Source organism: Acipenser ruthenus, chromosome 4 (assembly GCF_902713425.1).
Source record: "Acipenser ruthenus chromosome 4, fAciRut3.2 maternal haplotype, whole genome shotgun sequence".
Classification (NCBI taxonomy): Eukaryota; Metazoa; Chordata; class Actinopteri; order Acipenseriformes; family Acipenseridae; genus Acipenser; species Acipenser ruthenus.
The window spans coordinates 53,177,922-53,200,955 of NC_081192.1; the positions used below are offsets into that span (position 1 = coordinate 53,177,922).

At 37.3% G+C, this 23,034-nt stretch overlaps 2 protein-coding genes across 2 annotated transcripts; one reads left to right on the top strand and one right to left on the bottom strand.

Annotated features, from left to right (window-relative positions):
• The first annotated feature begins 8,902 nt into the window (after positions 1-8,902).
• LOC117399780 (insulin-like growth factor-binding protein 1) lies at positions 8,903-13,315 on the top strand. Its single transcript, XM_033999153.3, has 4 exons — positions 8,903-9,339; positions 9,910-10,106; positions 10,487-10,615; positions 11,087-13,315. Exons 1-4 carry the CDS (start codon positions 8,967-8,969, stop codon positions 11,231-11,233), a joined length of 846 nt encoding a protein of 281 aa, XP_033855044.3. The 5' UTR covers positions 8,903-8,966; the 3' UTR covers positions 11,234-13,315.
• A 494-nt stretch (positions 13,316-13,809) lies between these two features.
• LOC117399925 (insulin-like growth factor-binding protein 3) lies at positions 13,810-22,762 on the bottom strand. Its single transcript, XM_033999379.3, has 4 exons — positions 22,219-22,762; positions 20,264-20,499; positions 18,046-18,165; positions 13,810-14,456 (listed from the first exon to the last, which is right to left on the bottom strand). Exons 1-4 carry the CDS (start codon positions 22,583-22,585, stop codon positions 14,331-14,333), a joined length of 849 nt encoding a protein of 282 aa, XP_033855270.1. The 5' UTR covers positions 22,586-22,762; the 3' UTR covers positions 13,810-14,330.
• Between the last annotated feature and the right edge of the window lie 272 nt (positions 22,763-23,034).

The window sequence follows — 23,034 nt, forward strand, 5'->3', positions numbered from 1 at the left end:
GTGAGTGAATGATAGAACATGAAGCAAGTATAATAGATTCTAAGGCGACGGACAGCTCTTTATAACTTAACTGAAGTAATTCCCTTCTGGTAAGTTAGTCTAGTCTAGGTTAGAAAAATAATGCGAATGACAAAATTGAATGTCCCAGGCAAATTACGGTTTGAATTGTTCTTTAAGAATTGGCTGTGTGACATTTAGAGAAATCTGACACATGGAACGAAATGATCACAGTATGATAAAAACAGCGCTTTTTATGTGTGTATAGCTGAACATTGCATTTTGGTTAAATACTGGGAATACCTGTGTTATAAATTAATCATGGTAGAAACATTTTTGATTAACTATGAATTGGAAATTTCGGTCTAATGGTCCATAACACACGCAAAATAAACTTAATACCCCAAATAAACTTAATACTCCAAATAAACGTAATACCCCAAATAAACGTATTACCGTTATGCCCTCTGCAGACCCAATTGGCAGCAACACTGGCATGCAAAACACTAAAACAAACAAAAAAAAATGTAAATATTCCGAGGCTATATTTCAAGCTGCAACCACCTACCAAAATCGACAAATACACCACTGGCCAGTGCCATGTGTCAGGAAGACACACCTTCCCGCACCATTCTCCTATCCTAAGAGATTGTGAGATACCAGGTTGAACAAAGCGACGTGCACCAGAAGTCTTGACCGGCGTCAGTCAAGTTCAGCCCGCTCTCCGCTCCGAGACAACACGAGACGCGAGCTCGATTGCCAGCGCCGAGAAGGCACTAACCAGTGGGAAGCAGTGATCCACCCCCCATGCAGAACTAGGAACTGATCCAAACAACAATACAGACAAATCAAAATCAAACCAGACGTATCATTAACCAATGTGGTGATGCATATTTCAAATGCGATATATGCTTACATAAATAAAATGAAACGCGAGATAAAAGGGGCATTTCTTTACCCCCTGCAAGCAGACAAGCAAGTGCAACAATGGCAGAGACGACATGACTGGGCAGCCGAGACAGACAGTGCAGACACCCACAGGGCCCGAAGCAAGCACAATTCACAGTGGATCTGATTATTGAAATATGTCAGACCACTTAAATACATTGCTTAAATGCACAGATTTAGTCTAAATTGGACCACATCCGTAACAATAATAATGAAAACACTTCATATTAATTTATATAGACATTCACATTACCTGCCTCTCCAGTGGCAAATGTATGAATCCCATCTGTACAACAACGTTCCTCACAAACTAGCAATATGCACAACGTTGATATAATTTTGACCCCCAAAAAGACCACAAAACATTGTACAACTACAATTTCTCAGACAGACAAATGTCCTCCAGAACGAGCAACAACATGCCACATTGCTACATATTATAAACCAAACCCCATGCATTTAAAAATATTGCCCATGCATTTCAGTATACCTTGTAAAAATAACACATATGCATTTTTTCAGTATACCTCATTTCCATTGCCAGCCAACTCACATGCCTGAATTCTCCCAGAACTCGAGTTGGTGAAAAGGGAGGCGTTTCCAAGTTATCACGAGATTTGGCAGAAAATACTACTAATTTCCACCAGAAATACTTGCAAGTTAAAGGTCAAAACATTAATTAGCTGCAGACGGTATTAATCAAACTGCTGATGATTTAAAAGATACAGTGCCTTGCAAAAGTATTCAGACCCCTGACCAATTCTCTCATATTACTGAATTACAAATGGTACATTAAAATTTCATTCTGTTTGATATTTATTTATGTTGGGAAATATTTTTAAGAAAAATAAAAAACTGAAATATTTTGCTTGCATAAGTATTCAACCCCTGTGCTGTGGAAGCTCCCAGTTTACACCGATGAAAGAAATTGCCATAACGAGGACACAATTACCTTACCATTGGCCTCCACCTGTGAACCTTTAAAGTTGCTGTCACATTTTCTGGATAAAAACCCCACTGTTGAAGGATCATTGGTCAGGCTGTGAATCTGAAGGGAAATGAAGACCAAAGAGCATTCTACCGAAGTTAGAGATAAAGTAATACAAATGCATAGATTAGGAAAAGGGTACAAAATAACATCCAAGTGATTGAATATCCCAGTGAGCACAGTTGGATCAATAATCAGGAAGTGGAAGCTGCATCACACCACCCAGGCACTGCCAAGAAAAGGCCGTCCCTCAAAACTCAGCGCTCAAACAAGGAGGAGACTTGTGAGAGAAGCCACAGAGAGGCCAACAATCACTTTGAAGGAGCTACAGAGTTCAGTGGCTGGGAGTGGAGTAATGGTGAACCAGTCAACCATATCAAGAGCTCTGCATAACACTGGCCTGTATGGGAGGGTGGCAAGAAAGAAGCCGTTACTCAAAAAGTACCATCTGAAAGCACGTCTGGAGTTTGCCAGAAAGCATGAGAGTGACCAAGCTGCGATGTGGGAAAAGGTTTTGTGGTCAGATGAGACCAAGATAGAGCTTTTTGGCCAAAACTCAAAGCGCTATGTGTGGCGCAAACCTAACACTGCCCATGCCTCAAGACACACCATCCCTACAGTGAAGTATGGTGGTGGCAGCATCATGCTGTGGGGATGCTTCTGACCAGCAGGGACTGGGCATCTTGTCAAAATTGAAGGAAGAATGGATGGAGAAAAATACAGGGAAATACTGCAAGAGAACCTGCTTCAGTCCGCTAAAAAACTGAAGCTTGGGAGGAAATTCACCTTTCAGCAGGACAATGATCCCAAGCACAAGGCCAAAACAACATTGAAGTGGCTCAAGAACAAAAAGGTGAATGTCCTACAGTGGCCCAGTCAAAGTCCTGATGTCAATCCCATTGAGAATCTGTGGCACTATTTGAAAATTGCGGTCCACAAGCGTCGTCCAACCAACCTGAACAACCTGGAGCAAATCTGCCAAGAAGAATGGGCCAAAATCATTCCAACACTGTGTGCAAAGCTGGTACATACTTATCCCAAAAGACTTAAAGCTGTTATTGCAGCGAAAGGTGGCTCTACCAAATATTAATGTGTAGGGGTTGAATACTAATGCAAGCAAGATATTTCAGTTTTTTATTTTTCTTAAAAATATTTCCCAAGATAAAACCAATGTCACCTTACAATAATTGATTTGGAGTTTCAGTGTTTTAAAATCAAATATCAAACAGAACGAAATTTCAATGTACCATTTGTAATTCAGTAATATGAGAGAATTGGTCAGGGGTCTGAATACTTTTGCAAGGCACTGTATATATATATATATATATATATATATATATATATATATATATATATATATATATATATATATATACACAGTATATTCACCCCCCTTGGACTTTTCCACATTTTGTAGTGTTACAACCTGGAATTAAAATGGATTTAATTGGGATTTTTACAATTTGATTTGCACAACATACTTAACACTTTGAAGGTGCAAAATATTTTTTATTGTGACACAAAAGTTAATTAAACAAAAAAAAAGACATTTGTTGGTTGCATAAGTATTCACCCCCCTGAGTCGATACTTGGTAGAAGCACCTTTGAGTCTTTTTGGGTAAGTCTCTACCAGCTTTGCACATCTGGATCCTGCAATTTTTGCCCATTCTTCTTGGCAAAATTGCTCAAGCTCTGTCAAGTTGGATGGGGACCGTTGGTGAACAGTAATTTTCAAGCCTTGCCACAGATTCTCAATCGGATTGAGGTCTAGGCTTTGACTGGGCCATTCTAAGACATTCAGGTTCTTGTTTTTAAACCACTCCAGTGTAGCTTTGGCTGTGTGTTTAGGGTCATTGTCCTGCTGGAAGGTGAACCTCTGCCCTAGTCCCAGGTCTCTTGCAGACTGAAACAGGTTTTCCTCTAGGATTTCCCTGTATTTGGCTCCATCCATCTTGCCCTCAATCCTGACCAGTTTCCCAGTCCCTGCCGATGAAAAGCATCCCCATAACATGATGCTGCCACCACCATGCTTCACCGTGGGGATGGTGTTCTCAGGGTGATGAGCAGTGTTGGCTTTGCGCCACACATAGCGTTTTGCGCTAAGGCCAACAAATTCAGTTTTGGTCTCATCAAACCAGAGAACTTTTTTCCACATGTTTGCTGTGTCTCCCACGTGCCTTTTGGCAAAATCCAAACGGGATTTGATATGGGTTTTTCTCAGCAATGGCTTTCTTCTCACCACTCTTCCATAAAGCCCAGCTTCGTGGAGCGTCCGGGTTATAGTTGTCCCATGGACGGTTTCTCCCATCTCAGCTGTGGATCTCTCCAGCTCCTTCAGAGTTACCATTGGCCTCTTGGTTGCTTCTCTGACTAATGCCCTCCTTACCTGGTCACTGAGTTTTGGTGGACGGCCTTCTCTAGGCAGAGTTGCGGTTGTGCCATATTCTTTCCATGTTTTAATAATGGATTTAATTGTGCTCCGGGGGATGTTCAGTTTGGGATATTTTTTTATAACCCAACCCTGATTGGTGCTTCTCCAGAACTTTATCCCGGACTTGTTTTGATAGCTCCTTGGTCTTCATGATGCTGTTTGTTTAGATATGCTCTCTAACAAACTCTGGGGCCTTCCAGAAACAGGTGTATTTAATCTGAGGTCATGTGACACTTTAATTGCACACAGGTGGACTCCATTCAACTAATTATGTGACTTCTGAAGGCAATATTGAGCTTATTTAGGGGAGTCACAGCAAAGGGGGTGAATACTTATGCAATCAAGACTTATCAGTTTTTTATTTGTAAATAATTTTGAAAAATATGTAGATTTTTTTTCCCTACTTTGACATTATGGACTATTTTGTGTAGATCAGTGACAAAAAATCCTAATTAAATCCATTTTAATTCCAGGTTGTAACACTACAAAATGTGGAAAAGTCCAAGGGGGGTGAATATTTATGCAAGGCACTGTATATATATATATATATATATATATATATATATATATATATATATATATATATATATATATATATATATATATACAGTACTGTGCAAAAGTTTTAGGCAGGTGTGAAAAAATGCTGTAAAGTAAGAATGCTTTCAAAAATAGACTATATTTAGATTATATTTATCAATTAACTAAATGCAAAGTGAGTGAACAGAAGAAAAATCTAAATCAAATCCATATTTGGTGTGACCACCCTTTGCCTTCAAAACAGCATCAATTCTTCTAGGTACACTTGCACAAAGTCAGGGATTTTGTAGGCATATAGTCAGGTGTATGATTAAACAATTATACCAAACAGGTGCTAATGATCATCAATTCAATCTGTAGGTTGAAACACAAACAGCTGAAACAGAAACAGCTGTGTAGGAGGAATAAAACTGGGTGAGGAACAGCCAAACTCAGCTAACAAGGTGAGGTTGCTGAAGACAGTTTACTGTCAAAAATCATACACCATGGCAAGACTGAGCACAGCAACAAGACACAAGGTAGTTATACTGCATCAGCAAGGTCTCTCCCAGGCAGAAATTTCAAGGCAGACAGGGGTTTCCAGATGTGCTGTCCAAGCTCTTTTGAAGAAGCACAAAGAAACGGGCAACGTTGAGGACCGTAGACGCAGTGGTCGGCCAAGGAAACTTACTGCAGCAGATGAAAGACACATCATGCTTACTTCCCTTCGCAATCGGAAGATGTCCAGCAGTGCCATCAGCTCAGAATTGGCAGAAAACAGTGGGACCCTGGTACACCCATCTACTGTCCGGAGAAGTCTGGTCAGAAGTGGCCTTCATGGAAGACTTGCGGCCAAAAAGCCATACCTCCGACATGGAAACAAGGCCAAGCGACTCAACTATGCACGAAAACACAGGAACTGGGGTGCAGAAAAATGGCAGCAGGTGCTCTGGACTGATGAGTCAAAATTTGAAATATTTGGCTGTAGCAGAAGGCAGTTTGTTCGCCGAAGGGCTGGAGAGCGGTACACAAATGAGTGTCTGCAGGCAACAGTGAAGCATGGTGGAGGTTCCTTGCAAGTTTGGGGCTGCATTTCTGCAAATGGTGTTGGGGATTTGGTCAGAATTAATGGTCTCCTCAATGCTGAGAAGTACAGGCAGATACTTATCCATCATGCAATACCATCAGGGAGGCATCTGATTGGCCCCAAATTTATTCTGCAGCATGACAACGACCCCAAACATACAGCGAAAGTCATTAAGAACTATCTTCAGCGTAAAGAACAAGGAGTCCTGGAAGTGATGGTATGGCCCCCACAGAGCCCTGATCTCAACATCATCGAGTCTGTCTGGGATTACATGAAGAGAGAGAAGCAACTGAGGCTGCCTAAATCCACAGAAGAACTGTGGTTAGTCCTCCAAGATGTTTGGGCCAACCTACCTGCCGAGTTCCTTCAAAAACTGTGTGCAAGTGTACCTAGAAGAATTGATGCTGTTTTGAAGGCAAAGGGTGGTCACACCAAATATTGATTTGATGTAGATTTTTCTTCTGTTCACTCACTTTGCATTTTGTTCATTGATAAATATAAACTATTAACATGTCTATTTTTGAAAGCATTCTTACTTTACAGCATTTTTTCACACCTGCCTAAAACTTTTGCACAGTACTGTATATATATATATATATATATATATATATACACTTACAGGTAGTGGACATTAAAATGGAAACACCAATGTAAAGTCACTTAATAGGGCGTTGGGCCACTATGGTATCCCGCACTGTGGAGTTCTCAGCGGACCTTTTTTGATGAAACTGGCTGCTTGCGCCCCAGGTTGAAATTTGCAGTCAATTGATCTGCAGTTGCTCGCCTGTTTTGCCTTGCACTTCGAATTACTGCACGGATATCACGATCCTGGAGTATGCGCTTCCGCCCACTGTTGCCCTTTGCTGATGATGTCTTTCCCTCTGAGTTCCATGCCGACATCACCTTAGACACCGTTGCTCGTGAAACATCAGCAAGTTGAGCTGTCTTGGTCATTGAAGCTCCTGCCAAACGCGCCCCAACAATCACCCCTCTTTCAAAGTCACTGAGGTCTCCTCTTGCAGCCATGCTAGCCATAATTATAGGCCACCAGGCCTGTCCAGCATTTTTATACATCCTTAAGCATGCTGGGATGTTATTTGCTTAATTAACCCATGAGCCACACCTGTGTGGAAGCCCTTGCTTTCAATATACCTGGTGTCCCTCATTTTTGTCCACTACCTATATATATATATATATATATATATATATATATATTGTGCGAGAGGTCCCAGGTTCGCGCCCGCTGGTAGTAATGCAGGTTGTACTGCACACTGCAAAATATGTTGCAATTACATATATGTCACAATCACACAATAACTGAGTATTCCTAAAACCAATAGTGTATTTGGTACTGTCTCTTTAAATAATTAAAACTCAATAATGAGTACAAAAAATGTATATATTTTATTAAAAGGTGTGTGCTGTTTACACTTCGATAGTCTATAGTTTGGTGTAGTGTATTATAGCACCCATTTCATATTTTGTTTGTAGTGCATATTGCATTTTTTTTTAAAACAATCTTCAAGCATGCTACAAAAGAGCAACTTCGAAGCTGTCTTTAAAAAAAGTCCCAAATGCAAAAATTAATGTGTTTTTACCATGTCAAATGACACATCCACATTTTTTTTTATTTAATACCAAGGAATTGACAACAGTGTCATTTTGTGGTTTTAATACCACATTTATTCTCCCTTAGCTTAACCTGTGCACAATGTTTAGATTCAATCTGCCTTCGGTTTTACACATAGTAGTTAAATGAGGTTACAAAAAGCCACCCTTTGATAGATGTAATTAGAATGCTGGGTTTCATTAATTAACACCTTGTTATCTCCCTCTTGACTGTTAAAAATTGATTACATTTGTTTTCTTTATAGCATAAAACATGGGTTTTGTATAGGCTAAAGTTACACCTTTGTAGTTGTTCATTTCAGTACATTTGTTTTGCTAGTCAGTTTAGTAATCCTACCAGGTTTTGTAAACTATTACTGTTATATATATATATATATATATATATCAATAGTTAGTTTACTTTGCTTAAGATTTACAAAAAAAAAGAAAAATGCGATTTCATACTAAAGATCTTTAAACTGCTGATTTACTTATATTCAGTTGTATGCTGCATTGCAATTTATAGCCTAGTTATTTGATATATAGAGTACAGAGTATAGAGCTTGGGCTTAACTGGAGAGCTACCAAATGTAGTAGAGTACCAGTGTTATTTTTTGGTTGAGATATTTTGGTTGTGCCTTTTTAACAATGGGGATGATTTTATGCTAATTCAATTGTATTTTTTTATTTTATTTTATTCAATAATAATAATAATAATAATAATAATAATAATAATAATAATAATAATAATAATAATAATAATAAATACATAAATAAATAAACATTTTAAATTAGGTTTGTATGAAACAAACTTCCAAATCAGAGATAAACATGCTACATAATATTTTATTATTGGTCATCAGAAAATAATAATAATAATAATAATAATAATAATAATAATAATAATAATAATAATAATAATAATAATAATAATACACTTATTAAACCAGTATCATCATGTACGCTACCTTTAATATATTTGCTCTTCATGTTGGGTATTGTTACAAGATAAAGAACAGTCTGTCCCATGAAGCATTTTATGTGAGTGTTATAGGCGGTGTTATGGTGTTTTTTTGTTTTTTTGTTTTTTTGACGCAGCCTTACATACGTAAGCAACCCTTGTTTTTAAGGGAATATAACACGAGTATGTGAGCATAATTGCATCAAAGGAAAGCGGTGCATCCAATCATACAGTATTGCGATATTACACCTCCTTTTAAGAGATAAGCAATCGAGAGTTCGTTAAATATTAACATTAACCATAGGCAAGGCTACTGCATAAATACCACGGGTATAGCCTACAGATAACAGATCATAACTTATCTTTCAAAAGCGTAACTTCCTCAGAGATTATAATTATTTATTTATTTAGTATATATTTATTCGAAATGAGTGGATCATTGCTAAACTACACCTGGCAAGCTGTTGTGATATATTTCCTTTTGGCCCCGTCACACGGGCCGTGCCTGCTAGCAGCCGAACCTATCCGTTGTTCCCCCTGTACAGCGGAGAAGTTACTTGGATGTCCGGCGGTGCCAACTGGCTGTGTGGAGGTGGCCCGAGAGCGAGTCTGCGGATGCTGTACAACATGCGCGTTGCAGAAAGGGGACTTGTGTGGGTTGTACACAGCTGGATGCGGCTCTAGCTTGCGTTGTTACCCTCGAGAGGGAGACTCGCGTCCTCTTCACTCATTGACACGAGGACAAGCTATTTGTATGGAGCCAGCAGAAGTGGCCAGGATCCAGGATTCACAAACTTTAGGTAGTTGGTCAGCGAACTGTTTACATAATAATAATAATAATAATAATAATAATAATACCATTGTGCTATAATAAGCAGATCATAAGTGAGTAGCTTATTATTAGTAAGTAAATATTAACCTTCAAAATGTTTTAGTTACCCTGTTTGGGATAATGCATACTGCAGTAATAAGGAAAAATCCTCACATAATATAAATATTATAATTACATAAAATAAAAATAAATAATTAAAAAAAACTGACAAGACATTAGAAAAAGAATAATAAGAACATTAATTCAATGATACCGAGCTGTACTGCACAGGAACAGGCTAAATTCATATGTACAAACAATCAATTGGAACAATTTTTATAGTGGGGGTGCTGAAAGCCATTGAACAAAACTGTAACCCCCTCTATATGATGGAAGCCATGCAAAGCCACGCTGCCGCACCCCTAGTTCCAGCGCCCCTGTATGTATGTCCCATAAGTATGTTCCGTATATAAACATTTTGAAGACATTGAAAAAGACTTCTAGTCGAAAAATTTGCCATTTAATTTAAGTATTTTTTATTTATTTATTTTTTTTGCAGAAAACAAGGGCCTGACAGAAAATGACAATACTGAAGATACATCTGTGTACAGGGACCCACATTCCCTACACAATCGACTTATGCCGCCACTGGGCCATGTCACACATGAGAAGCCATTTGACCCAAGGAATACTGCTGATGCCCAGGAGAGCACGAAAGCCAAGAACAAAGCATTCCGAAAGAAAGCTGTAGAACAGGTAAATTGCTGAGTCTTTCAGTTCACGGTATCTGCAATACACATGACTGACCACATGGTGGTGCCAAATCAACATTTAAGAGGATTTTTTTTTGTGTGAAGTGTGTGTTATAACAAACATAACAAAAAGCTATCCTAAAAAGAAACAGTACAATATAATTAACACTGTTGATTACCTTGCCTTGTTTATTCACATCCCCCTTGTTTCTGGCCATGCAGCTCCGCTTTGGTATAACGAAGTTTCACAATTAAAGGGCTATTTAGCTGTATCTGTATTACAATTTAATCTGATCCTAACAAATGTGCAAGTACTGTATAACAACAACAAAGGACAATAAAGTTACTAATCTAAACTAATTGAATTCCCTTCCCCCCTTCAAGGGTCCATGCCATATTGAACTAAGCAGAGAGCTTGATAAAATAGCAAAATCTCAACAGAAAATGGGTGAAAAATTCAACAGGTTTCACCTTCCCAACTGTGATAGACATGGCTTCTATCGTGCAAAGCAGGTGAGCATGTGAAGTATTCACTATTATTATTTATTTAATATATATGTAGATACATTCTTGGGTAAAGTAGTAGACAATACAAGCTTTAACCTGAAAGTTGTTAAAATAAACATCCTCTTTAAATACCAACGCATTGAACAATGCCTCCTTAAATACCATACATTATTATCTTATGTGGAATACCTCCGACACTTCCTGTGCAGTGTAGATAGGAAGGGTTCGTTGTGAATGGTCCCCTTGGGACAGCCAAGGAGCAGCCTGAGGAATGTCAGGAGGCAGGTGGATTGCAGTAAAAAAAGGGTAGGGTCAGCAACCTATACATTGGGAATGCAGAACAGATATGCTGCTCCTCCAGCAGTGGGGAAAGGACAGTTATGTGGACTTCAAATTTAGATTGTAAAAATACATGTTTGGGCTTTCCCAGGATTTGAATTCTCAATGCGCTAATCAGTTGTTTGTCTTTGTTTTAAGTGTGAGGCATCCCTGGATGGTGAGCGGGGGAAGTGCTGGTGTGTCTACCCTTGGAACGGAAAAAGTATCCCAGGATCACCGGAGGTTAGAGGAGACCCGGAGTGTCAGCAGTACCTGGCTTTGCAAGAACAAGACCAAACTCGCTAATCTTAGAATTTGTTTTTTATGTAAGCTCACCATTTCTCAAACACTCATGGTTTTATTTATTCATTTCTATGCTGCTTTATTTAATTTCCTTCAGGGTAGGTGCCAAAAGGCCATTATGCGGGTAAACGAACAACTAAAGATTTATTCAGGGATTTAGTGGACAGGTCTGTAGCTACTTGTGTTCACTTTGCAAAATTGGGCACTATACTGTATTATTACTGTTTCTTCTCTGTGCAGTCTGTTAGGGCTGTGCACATTCATTCCATTGTTTTTAAGCTGTTAGGTATTAATTAAATGGAATAAATACATGTTAATTACCTTGTTTGTGCTTGTCCACACAATTAGTGCCAATCAATACATATTGCTGAAGTTATTGCCATTGATTGGTACTCAGTTGTATAGATGAGGACTAGCAAGAGAATTAGGCAGCTTTTCCTCTTGTGAAATTAATATATATTTTTTAAAAGGCTTGTTTTGGTTTATTTAATACCTTACTCTGAAAATGTGAGTACTTGCACAGTCCTAGTTTCATTTAAACAGTACACATGGTTTTAGAGTGACATTTATATGTTGAGTTTCTGTATCGATGACAAACAGAGGTATTGTTTTTAGTAGAGATTCTTTCAGGCTAATTGTAGCCAGTGTAACAGGCTGTGACGTGTGATGCACTGCTTTTTCAATTAATCAATCAATACTTTATTTATATAGCGCCTTTCATACATAAAGTGTATCAAGATAAGTACTTTACAGAGCAAAATCTAAATACAATTCATGAGTATAGAAATTTAAGAAAAACAGAGTTTAGTTTTAAAAAGCTAATTTACATAAATGAAAATTAAAATACAATACATTTGTATAGAGAGATTAAAGAGAAAAACATTTGAAAATTCTGTTTAAAAAAAGCTAATCTAAAAAAGTAATTTTCAGTTTTGACAAAGTCATCAATTGTGTAGCACTTCTGATATGAGGTGGCAGTGCATTTCACAATCTGGGAGCACAGTGACTAAAAGCTCTCTCTCCCTTCCTTTTTGTGTACACTTGTGGGAGGCACAGAAGGCCTGCATCAGCTGATCTTAAATCATGAGAAGGTATATATGTGACCCCTGTCAGTGAGATAAGTTCAAAAGCTCTATACTTGAGTTTTCTTTTGTGTGCAGTGGTTGTGATCGCTTGGGGCATGCATGGTCAGTGGTTGTCACCCAACCACCCGTTACACCAGCTTGGAAAACACCTGGAGCACACCTTCACAACTGGGTGCAGGCCATTGACAAGCCCCAAAATATCTTCAGCAAAATCAGTATCCGTGCTGGCTATTGTTCCACAAACTCAGCATCCAAACATACACTAAATATGTTTACGTAAATAAATAATTAAATTCATATGAATATTAATATCTTGTATTATAAGTCACATTTTTATACTTTTAGTTTTGGTACCTGTCTAAAAAACTATTCTGTATGCATATTTATTATTTGTTGTGGGCAAATATTAACATTAAAGTTATTTGTAATAATTAGTATTTTTAAGATCTATATAAACATAATTGTATGTATTTTTGTGGTACTGTTTTTCTAAATGTATGTAAATAATATGATGATACAAGTGTATTACAGAATTTACTCCACATTTCCATGAACTCACTGACAACAAGTCTTCATATTTTCTGGTATATTTTAGATATTTGATATCATTTTTACATAATTATCTTTCTCTATATGTTTTTACTATTCATTTAATCCATGAGTTTTCAATCATTCTCTACCAATCATTACCAGTATGTACTGTAGTACAGTTCTTCATTAACATGATGGAAGCATGCATTTCAAAGCATTATTTGTATATTTATATACATGTAAATTATATTTCAGTTCTTTTCTCTTACTAATACGAGAATAATATCTGTATCTTTGGTTAATGTTTTTTTCTGAAATGAAAAATGTTTGAAATTTGCTGCTACAAGGCTGCTGCCATGTTTTTTCTTTTATATTCATTACCTTTAAATAATGTTTTACCTGTTTGTGTAAAGTTGTACTTTTTCAAGTTTAAATATAATGACTGAACTGAATAAACACATTAAATGTACTTGTTTTTGTTTTCCTTCATTTTAAACCACCATTGCAGATTGAAATTAGCTGTGCGATTCTTAACCAGTAGATGGTGCCATAATATCAGCTATAATGGAATGATTGTGGTAAGAGCACCCCACTGTTGTATTAGTAATACTGCATAATACTGTGATAAACCTGCAGTAATGTAAAATTATCTAGTTATAGTAGTAACCCTAGTCAAGTTAAAATAAGGGTAGACAAACTACTGTGACTACAGTACACAGGGCTGAATCGGGAAAAAAACTTTCTTGTTCCTTTTATCCTTGTTTAAGAAAAAAAGGTATCATACCACATAGCATGCTAATAATTTACTATAGTAGCCCAAAGGTTTCCTCCACTCCACAAAAAAATAGTTCATATTTACAATGGTGCATTTAAATAGTGTTTATTAAAAAAACATAATTATCTTAAATACATACAATATTCTAAAAGTAATTTTCTTTCTTTTCTTGAAAGCAAAAATAGCTATACTTTAACATGAAAGCTCTAACAAGAACACAATTCTTTGTAATTATATAAAAAAATTACCTGTGAAGGCAAGATTCCCGTCAGTCCTGTAGAAAAATGAGCTTAAAAGTATTTATTTTTACAAGCTTTATATCTATATCTTTACATTTAAAGACAGTCTTTCGGGATCAAATTGGTCACAGGCAGTTCTTTTAAAAAAGTCAGTGGAAATTCCTCGATTCCTTTCTGAAGTGCCTTTTTTTCTCTTGGGAACAATAGTGCAGATATTTTTTCTAGTATTATTGGGAAATCAAAGCTCCCGATAAACAATATAGAACGCTGGAAGAAATAAATGGCAGGGCCTAGCTGCAGTGCCCAGTCTTCAGAACCTTCCTGCATTCCTCACTAGAGCCAGGTGGCAGTATTCACAGCTCTCGCGTGGCAAGGCAGCCCTTGCAGGTAATACCAGCGTCTCCAAAGGTCTCAGATGGGTCAGTCTCACGCACACACCTAGTTAGTCCTTAGGAGCTGCATGATCTCCTTCACTTCTTCTCCATATTGTAACAGTGTGACTCCCCTTTTGCTTTTCCATCGTAGCCAGGCAATGTGTGGCCATATTTGTCCACACACCAGCAGTAGCCTCTTTTTCTGCCTTTGGATGGACGGCACTGTGAACAAACAGTTAAGATCATGAATTGAGAAAGCCATTATACCTGAAGCTAACGATTATGTAACAGTTGTGAAAACAACATTTTGAAGCTATCAAAACATATTAGCGTACAGTATATAGATATCTGTTTTTATTATGCCCTATTACTTGGAAATGTCAGATTCATCAGGTTTAATGGCTTTCCATGAAATCAATGTTCTGACAGAACAGGTTTTCCCTGTTTTAGTTTTGTTTTGCACATCCCTGGTAGTTTGAGGCTTGTGTTTTGAGCTGCTCTGCATTTTGACAGAGATCCTCACTGCTTTATACATATGTAATCAATTAGCTGGATGTACTAAAGATTGAGTGTATGAATTGAATCTCTTAAAGTCATTGTAGCTAACAAATAGCTTTCATAAATCCTACCTGACATGCAATTCTATTGGCTATATACAGTAGGTCTCAGATGTGCAGTTTCAAAAGAAATATGATACTGCCAACATGTATTTTAAATTTTAAAACATGACATCTGGTAATACACTCGGCATTTCCTGGGTAATTTCACCTCAGTCATGTCAATGGGGTCAGGCATATTAAGGGGAACAGCTAGTTTGTTACTAACTGGTAAAGTGGCCCTGAAGGGGCAGGGAAATTTCAAGGTAAAATGACTGTGAAAGTAAAAGACTATCAGAAAGTAAGGCCTGCAAACAGTGATTTCTTTATGATAGTGTAGTTTCAGATATTGTGTTTTAAAATAAAAATACATGTTTGCTAAAGCAGTTCTTTAAAAAATGCCCATTTGAAACCTATATTGTGAATTGATGTGGATGGTATGGAAAATGTATGGTATTGTATTGTCAACTACACTCACGTTAACTTGTCTATGAATGAAAACATCTATACCAAGAAAGTACAGGAGTAGTTAATCAAAACAATAAATTCGCTAGCTTAACCCTCTAGCCTCCTCTGGAGGAATCAGCAACAAACTACCATGAGAGACCCCAATGTTTGCCGAAATCATATGTATTGTAAAATTAAAAGCAGGTGTAAAAATTCTGTAATGATACACGTTTTTTGTGTTTACATTTTTTACATCATTAACACCATTGTTTGCTAAACAAAGCAGAGAGATTTATTGTATTTTAAAAAAATATGTAAATATATATATATATATATTGCCCCGTCTGATTTTCTGCATTTTTGCATATTTTTGACACTGAATGTTATCAGATATTCAACCAAAACCTAATATTAGATAAAAGGGACAGAGTGAACAAATAACACAAACATTTGATACATATTTCATTTATTTATTAAAGAAAGTTATGCAACACCCAATGCCCCCGTGTGAAAAAGTAATCGCCCCCTTAGACTCAATAATTGGTTACGCCACCTTTAGCAGGAATAACTGCAACCAAACGCTTCCTGTAGTTATTGATTAGTCTCTCACAGCACCATGGAGGAATTTTGGCCCACTCCTCCATGCAGAACTGCTTCAACTCAGTGACATTTGTGGGTTTTCGAGCATGAACTGCTTGTTTCAGGTCCTGCCACAACATCTCAATGGGGTTTAGTTCTGGACTTTGACTAGGCCATTCCAAAATTTTAAATTTCTTGTTATTCAACCATTCTGATATAGACTTGCTTGTGTGTTTTGGATCATTATCTTGCTGCATGATCCAGATGCGTTTCAGCTTCAGCTCACGGACGGATGGCCTGGCATTCTCCTGTAGAATTCTCTGATACAGAGCAGAATTCATGGTTCCTTCAATGATGGCAAGGCGTCCAGGTCCTGATGCAGCAAAGCATCCCCAAACCATGACACTACCACCACCATGCTTGACCGTTGGTATGAGGTTCTTACTGTGGAATGCAGTGTTTGGTTTTCGCCAGACATAACGGGGCCCATGTCGGCGAAAAAGTTCCTCTTTTGACACAGCTGTCCATAGAACATTATTCCAGAACTCTTGAGGATCATCCAGGTGCTTTTTGGCAAACCTGAGACGAGCATTCATGTTCTTCTTAGTGAGCAATGGTTTCCACCTTGCTACTCTGCCATGAATCCCATTTTTGCCCAGTGTCTTTCTGATGGTGGAGTCATGAACACTGACCTTAGCTGAGGCGAGAGAGGCCTGCAGATCCCTGGATGTTGTTCTAGGGTTCTTTGTGACTTCCTGGATGATTTTACACCTTGCTCTTGGAGAGATTTTGGCAGGACGGCCACTCCTGGGAAGATTCACTACTGTCCCAAACTTTCTCCATTTGGACAATATGGCTCTGACTGTGGTTCGGTGGAGCCCCAGAGCCTTAGAAATGGCTTTGTAACCCTTTCCAGACTGATAGGCATCAACAACTTTTTTCCAGAGGTCTTCAGGAATTTCTTTTGTTCGTGGCATGATGTGCTTCTAGAACCTGTGTGCTGACAACTTCACTCTGATGGTAAGGGCCAAAGTTAGTTAGATATATATTGGGCAGGGCTGGCCCAAATCAGGCCTGGTTGTTAACCAAAGTACTCAAACAGCTGACCCTAATTATCCCTTTAATTGTGTTGAGTTAACTCGGGGGGAATAACTTTTTCACACCTGAAGATTGCATGTTAGATTACCTTGCACACCAAACAAATGAAAGAAGCACCAAACCTTGGTGTCATGTTTTCTCTCAGACTCCCTCTATATACTACTACAACCCACAAAAAAATCTGACCAAATACAATGTGAAAAATGTGCAAAAATGCAGAAAACCAGACAGGGGGCAAATACTTTTTCAAGGCACTGTATGTGTATGTGTATGTGTGTGTATATATATATATATATATATATATATATATATATATATATATATATATATAAGAGTAGTAGTATGTTACAGTTTTTCATTCATAACACTAACAAACATGGGGTTTCCATGCAAGTTTTTTTTTTTTTAAACTCGAGACATTTACATTAGAAAAATGTCTCGTGTAAAATGCTTTTTTCGGTTTCCGTTCGCTCAGTTTATTTTACTCGAGTAAACCGGGTTTTTCACCCAATGTCATGTAAATGAAAGGTAAAGGTGGGGGTTGATATGTAAATTAGCTGTGCGTAAAGCACTCATGCTATTTTTGAAGACTACTAGTGAAATTTTGTGAAAATGTGGTTTCCATGCGCAGAGAACTAGTACACGAGTGAATCTAAGCTGCTGTAATAAAGCAAAATACCTCGTGCCTGGTTGTTTAATAATGTGTTTTACTGCTCTTGCCCAATTTTTTTTTTCAAATGTCATTAGTGGGGTGTCATGTTGTTAGTAGTGAATACTGTCAACTAATTTATCTACAACTCATTAATTAAAAATGAACCTGGAGGTATAAAATGAAACTGACCAACAGGTATTGCAGATCACCATGGCTTTATTTTTTTACACTCCATCTAGGCAATACTTGTGTAAATAAACTTTACTCAAGTCTACAAACTTTTCACAGCTTTAATTGCTTTGAGTATTTGCCGTGAGAATTTAAACTCTGCCTTTAAATATCTGTAATGGGAAATGGGGTTGTGTAAACCTGAAGGAAAGAGAGTTTATAAGCTAGAATAATGCCCGAATAATATCAATCTGTGTTTATATTTACTTACCTGCTTTTTCTTGTAGAAGCCTTTTTTGTCACAGTTTGGAATGTGGACACCTCTTGGACTCAAGATGTTCATAATTTTTAGGTTGTTTAATATGGTTTCCATTTCTATGCGACATGGCCCCTGCAAAATACAATATTAATATTCATAAATAAACCACTCTGACATTTAGCAAAACAAAAAAAAGACAAAAAAAAAAAAGATGTAGGAGTGATCAAAAACATTGTCTTATTTAATAATGCACACACACACACACTGAAAGATCTTTGAAAGATGAGTCATTATTCATTTAAAACATTTCCTCAGTCATTACTAGTTTATGCATGTCTAGATTTATATAGCAGCATGGTACTGAAATAATAGGGATTCATCCATATATAATGTACATCACTTCTTGTTTTTGTCTCAAGCAAAGTGGGTAATGCAGATAATTTGGTTCCCATCGTTGGATCATCTTCCTACCATAACCATAGGTATACACACAAATGCCACCTGCTGGACATATATTACATGCGCAGATGTGCTATAGCCACAGACAAGAGTACATCATCAGGCAGTGCCTTTAACGGATGTGACTACGGGATTCACTGATGATTTTAAGCCTATAACCTTAACATGGGTCAAATCAGATTAAACTGATGGGGGAAAAAAGCAATGTGAAGGAATTAAGATCCTTAATAAACATCCCAGATTAGAAAGTGAACATTAGACTAGGAGCATGGACAAATCTGATCAGCCAATTGGATGTAGATGTAATTGACGCACCTGCATGAGTTAGATGTGAAGTGCTTTTGGCATACTTGATAGAGCTTGTGCTAGAGATCAAGGCTGTGACAAGACATTGCAGGAATTAACATGTGTTGCGGGTCATTCCAAAGGCCCCTCTCTGATCATTCCTGTACAGCAGTATTTTATTAACTTTGCATCACTATGCAAATGATTTTCACCAGTGTAGTTTATTTAATATATCAATAAACACGTTAAAATGTTTTCTTTGTAACCCTTACAAAAAGAAGTTGTAATTTATAAATCCATGTAATTGGCTGCTGATACCTAAGAATCCATATTGGGTGTCATATGTGATACAGTGTAAACCATCTTGTGCACAGTTTTATCTTTGCTTTTCAAAACATATGTGGATCCCAATCTTGCAGAGGAAGTCAACTCATGGTTAGGGTGAATGTGAAATTAGAGAAGGTTTAACAGGACGTGTTTTCAAATACACAACCAGGATATCACATGTTAAGTACATGCATAAGCAACCCCCATTACTGCTGTTTTTGTTTTTTCAATATTTCACTGAGAATGTCTCTGGTTTGATATTCTCAAAACCATCTTCATATGTAATCACTAGTTTATGAACTATACTTTCATACCAAACATGATACATAAAGTTACTTATTTTGTCTCTAACAGGAGATATGTTTTAATTACCCTGTGACAAGGTGCTAGACCAAGATAATTAAGCTGGAACCATTGCGTCTAGTTTTATTATTTTAACCATAATAGCCAAGTTAAGATTCCAATGGGACCCTGGTTGAACCTAATTTAGTTTCTGGGAGAGTCACCTGGATGGAACTTACCTAAGCACTTACAGCAAGCTTGTATCAAAAAAGACTACTAGCTCCCAGGCATCTATAAACACTAGGATGCACTTGTTCTTCAGGCTAGGCCCCCTTATATATTCTTACATATTGACTTTTATTAAATCATTATAAATGTGTAACTGATGTATATTGTGAGTTTTCTCTTCAATGCCTCTGGTTTACTTTAAAATATACCAAAAGGATGCCATTCACCTTATTAAAAAGAAAGTTAATCTATTCTGGGCTTTACTGACTAAGCAGGTGTGCACTGGTTTTACAGTATTATCTATCCGAACTGATGAATCAAAGTTTCAATCGACCAAAACCAAGTTCTGCTAATAAGCATATTATATATATATATATATATATATATATATATATATATATATATATATATATATCACCATCATCATCTTCAGCCTTTTTCAATCCACTGCTGGATGAAGGCCTCCCCAAGATTCTTCCACAAAAGCTTGTCTGCTGCGACCCTCATCCATGTTGCTCCAGCGTGTTTCCTAGTTTAATTTTGCCATCTTCCTGGAGGTCGTCGTCTTGGTCGCTCTCCCTCTTCCTCTCCCTCTCCCTCTCTCTCTCTCTCTGTCTCATTTTTACGAAAACAAACTAAAGGTACTTACATATTCTGTTTCCTGTTTGGATTCTGAAGAAAAGTTATGGGTGTCCATATGTATAATGGGTTCTGATGGATGTTCCACTTTCCATCTTTGTTTTTTTTTGGTCAGATCTTTCCTGATTAAGTCTGCTTTGGTGGGATGGGCAAGTATTTTTGATTCTGTCGACCTGTGTGTACTGTAGACGCCTTGGAGGTCTGTGCTACTGGTATTCCTCTCTTCTTCTGAATCACTGGCATTCCCTGTTGGGTAAACAACAGTAATACTGTTAGTGCAATGTATGAATCATTTGCTAACAAGCAATGAAGGACTGCATCTAGCCATAATTGTATTTAAATTGTATTTAAAATGTAACAAAAAATATATCAGAAAAAACAAGCAAAATCATCTTAAAATGTACCACTTGGCAGATTAATTAACACAAAAAAGTATCAAAACTCTGAGCAAAAGTTAGCAGTGTGTTTCAACATTTTAATGTTGCAGTTATTATCTCCCACCAAAAGGTGTCAGCCTTTTAAAACTAAAATCCCTGTCATGACAAGAATCTGAAATCTGTTAGCAGTCATCAATGCAAATGTCAAAAATGTAAATCATTTATTGCGGTCTCATGAACCTTTTCAACGTATTAAAGATCGCTACTTTTGATTTAATGGTTATGTTCATTTTACAATATGATGTAAAAATGCTGTGTGGAGACTTTTGTTAGTACTGTGTATTACTAGTAATATTATGTATTGCATAATATCCACAAGAGGGCACAGACACATGTAACACACTGTATAATGGGGAGTAAATAAGACTTCAGTGATTTCAGGAAAGGATAGTTTAATTGTGAGATGGCCCATTATATTCTAGTACATACCTGGTTTTGCATATTTCATGTCAGCATATTAGTTTATTAAACTTAGTATTGATAAGGACTTAATCGCCACAATTCATTATAACTACACTTGATTTCAGGTAAACCTGCCTGCATCAACTGTAGTACTGTCAGTTAACATTTTATTCAAAAACTTTTTTTTTTTTTTTTTTTTTAAGAATTGTGATATAATACATACACAATGCACACATCATTTACATAGCGATAGTAATCGATGCAATTAATCCCATTGTTCCTATAATGTCGTAAGCAGGCTAACGTGTGTGTTCTAGATCTAGAAAGCAGAACAGATATGGTGTGCTAATGCTATTACACATGAGCGTCTGTTTAAAAAAAAAAAAACCTCAACTTCCATAAAAGTAAGAGTAAAGTAGCACACTGAAATATCGTACCGGACATGCTATATAAACGTAAGCTACAGATATTGTATCAGGTTAACTGTACTATATAAACGTAAGATACAGACATTTTATCAGGTTAACTGTAGTGTCTGTTATTAAATACTAAAAATACACATTGTCAATGCAAAGAAACACGTGTAACTTGGATAATTCTAACTATTTTATTTGTATTAAAATCCAAAATTACAACATGGAAAGGTGACAGTATGCTATACTGTTAAGTTATGAACCAACAAATTAAATGTGATACCTGCGTCTTAGTGCAAGGTGTACAACAGGGGGGAAATGCAGTGCACAGTATGCAGCATTGTAGCAGTTACAATTACAGTTCAATGAGAACCAAGAGTGCCAACTGCCCTCAGTCTTAATTATAACTCATTTATCAATAACTACTTCTAATTCCACCACCTTTATGTATACACTCACGGGTTCAGAATGTAAATGTGTGTGTGTGTTTCAATACCTTCCATGTTTTTATTACCTCTTTTTATTAAGTACAAAAAATGTGGCATGGTTGTTTTACACGTTTACAGTAAAAGCATGTCAAATCAGGTGTTTTGGCACATGTATGCCAATTTAATATTGGGTTTAAGGTTGAAATTCATACAATGCATGACAACGACTCCCAAGAAATTTCGTTTGTTTAAAATAATAATAACAATGAAATCATCCTTGCCTACCTGAACTGTGAGTCTCCATCAATGTGTTATGAAGTTTATTTGATGTTCCGCTGGAGCATACCCCTCTGCCCTCCAGCAGAGCTTGCATGATTTTTGTCTCACCCGTCTGATGTTGACAAGTCAACCCGGAGCCGCACCTTTCTGTGTAAACCCCACACGGCTTGCCTTCGGTAAGTGCACACGTCAAGCAACAACCACAGCCTGGCTCCCGGACCTTCTCGGCACACTCAGAAGGCAGAGGGTTGCACTGCTCTAGCGCAAGGGCATCGCACGGTTCGCACCGGACCACCGGTCCCACAGCCTCCGCCAACCGGCTCAGCAGTGCCAGCACTGCCGCCAGACAGAACACACAAAGCCGAGACACCATGGTGGCACTCTGCACTTTAGATACTCACAAAAGCAAGGCTGGGCTAGTTATCACAAAAAACTCTTACAAGCATAAAGCTTAGACTTAACTTTCTCCATCTGTTCTTTCTTTTGCTAGAACTTCACAATATATACAGCCAGAAAAAAAGAGTGAAAGACACACCCCTCAGCATGAATAATGAGAACGTAATTCACCGTGGATTTAGGGATCATTTGCATCTTCCAATATTTTTTTAATGTGTGCAAACAGGAAACGTAACATTATTATAAGAGGTTTATATAACTAGATGTACAAAATATCTCTGTCTTATTCTTATACAATGTGCAAAAGACGTGATGGCATATTAAAATACAGACACAAAAATGATGTATAAAAAATTGAAAGTGTATGATGTATGATGTATTAAATACTGTATGGCCATTTCAAATAATGTCACACCAGTAAAAGGT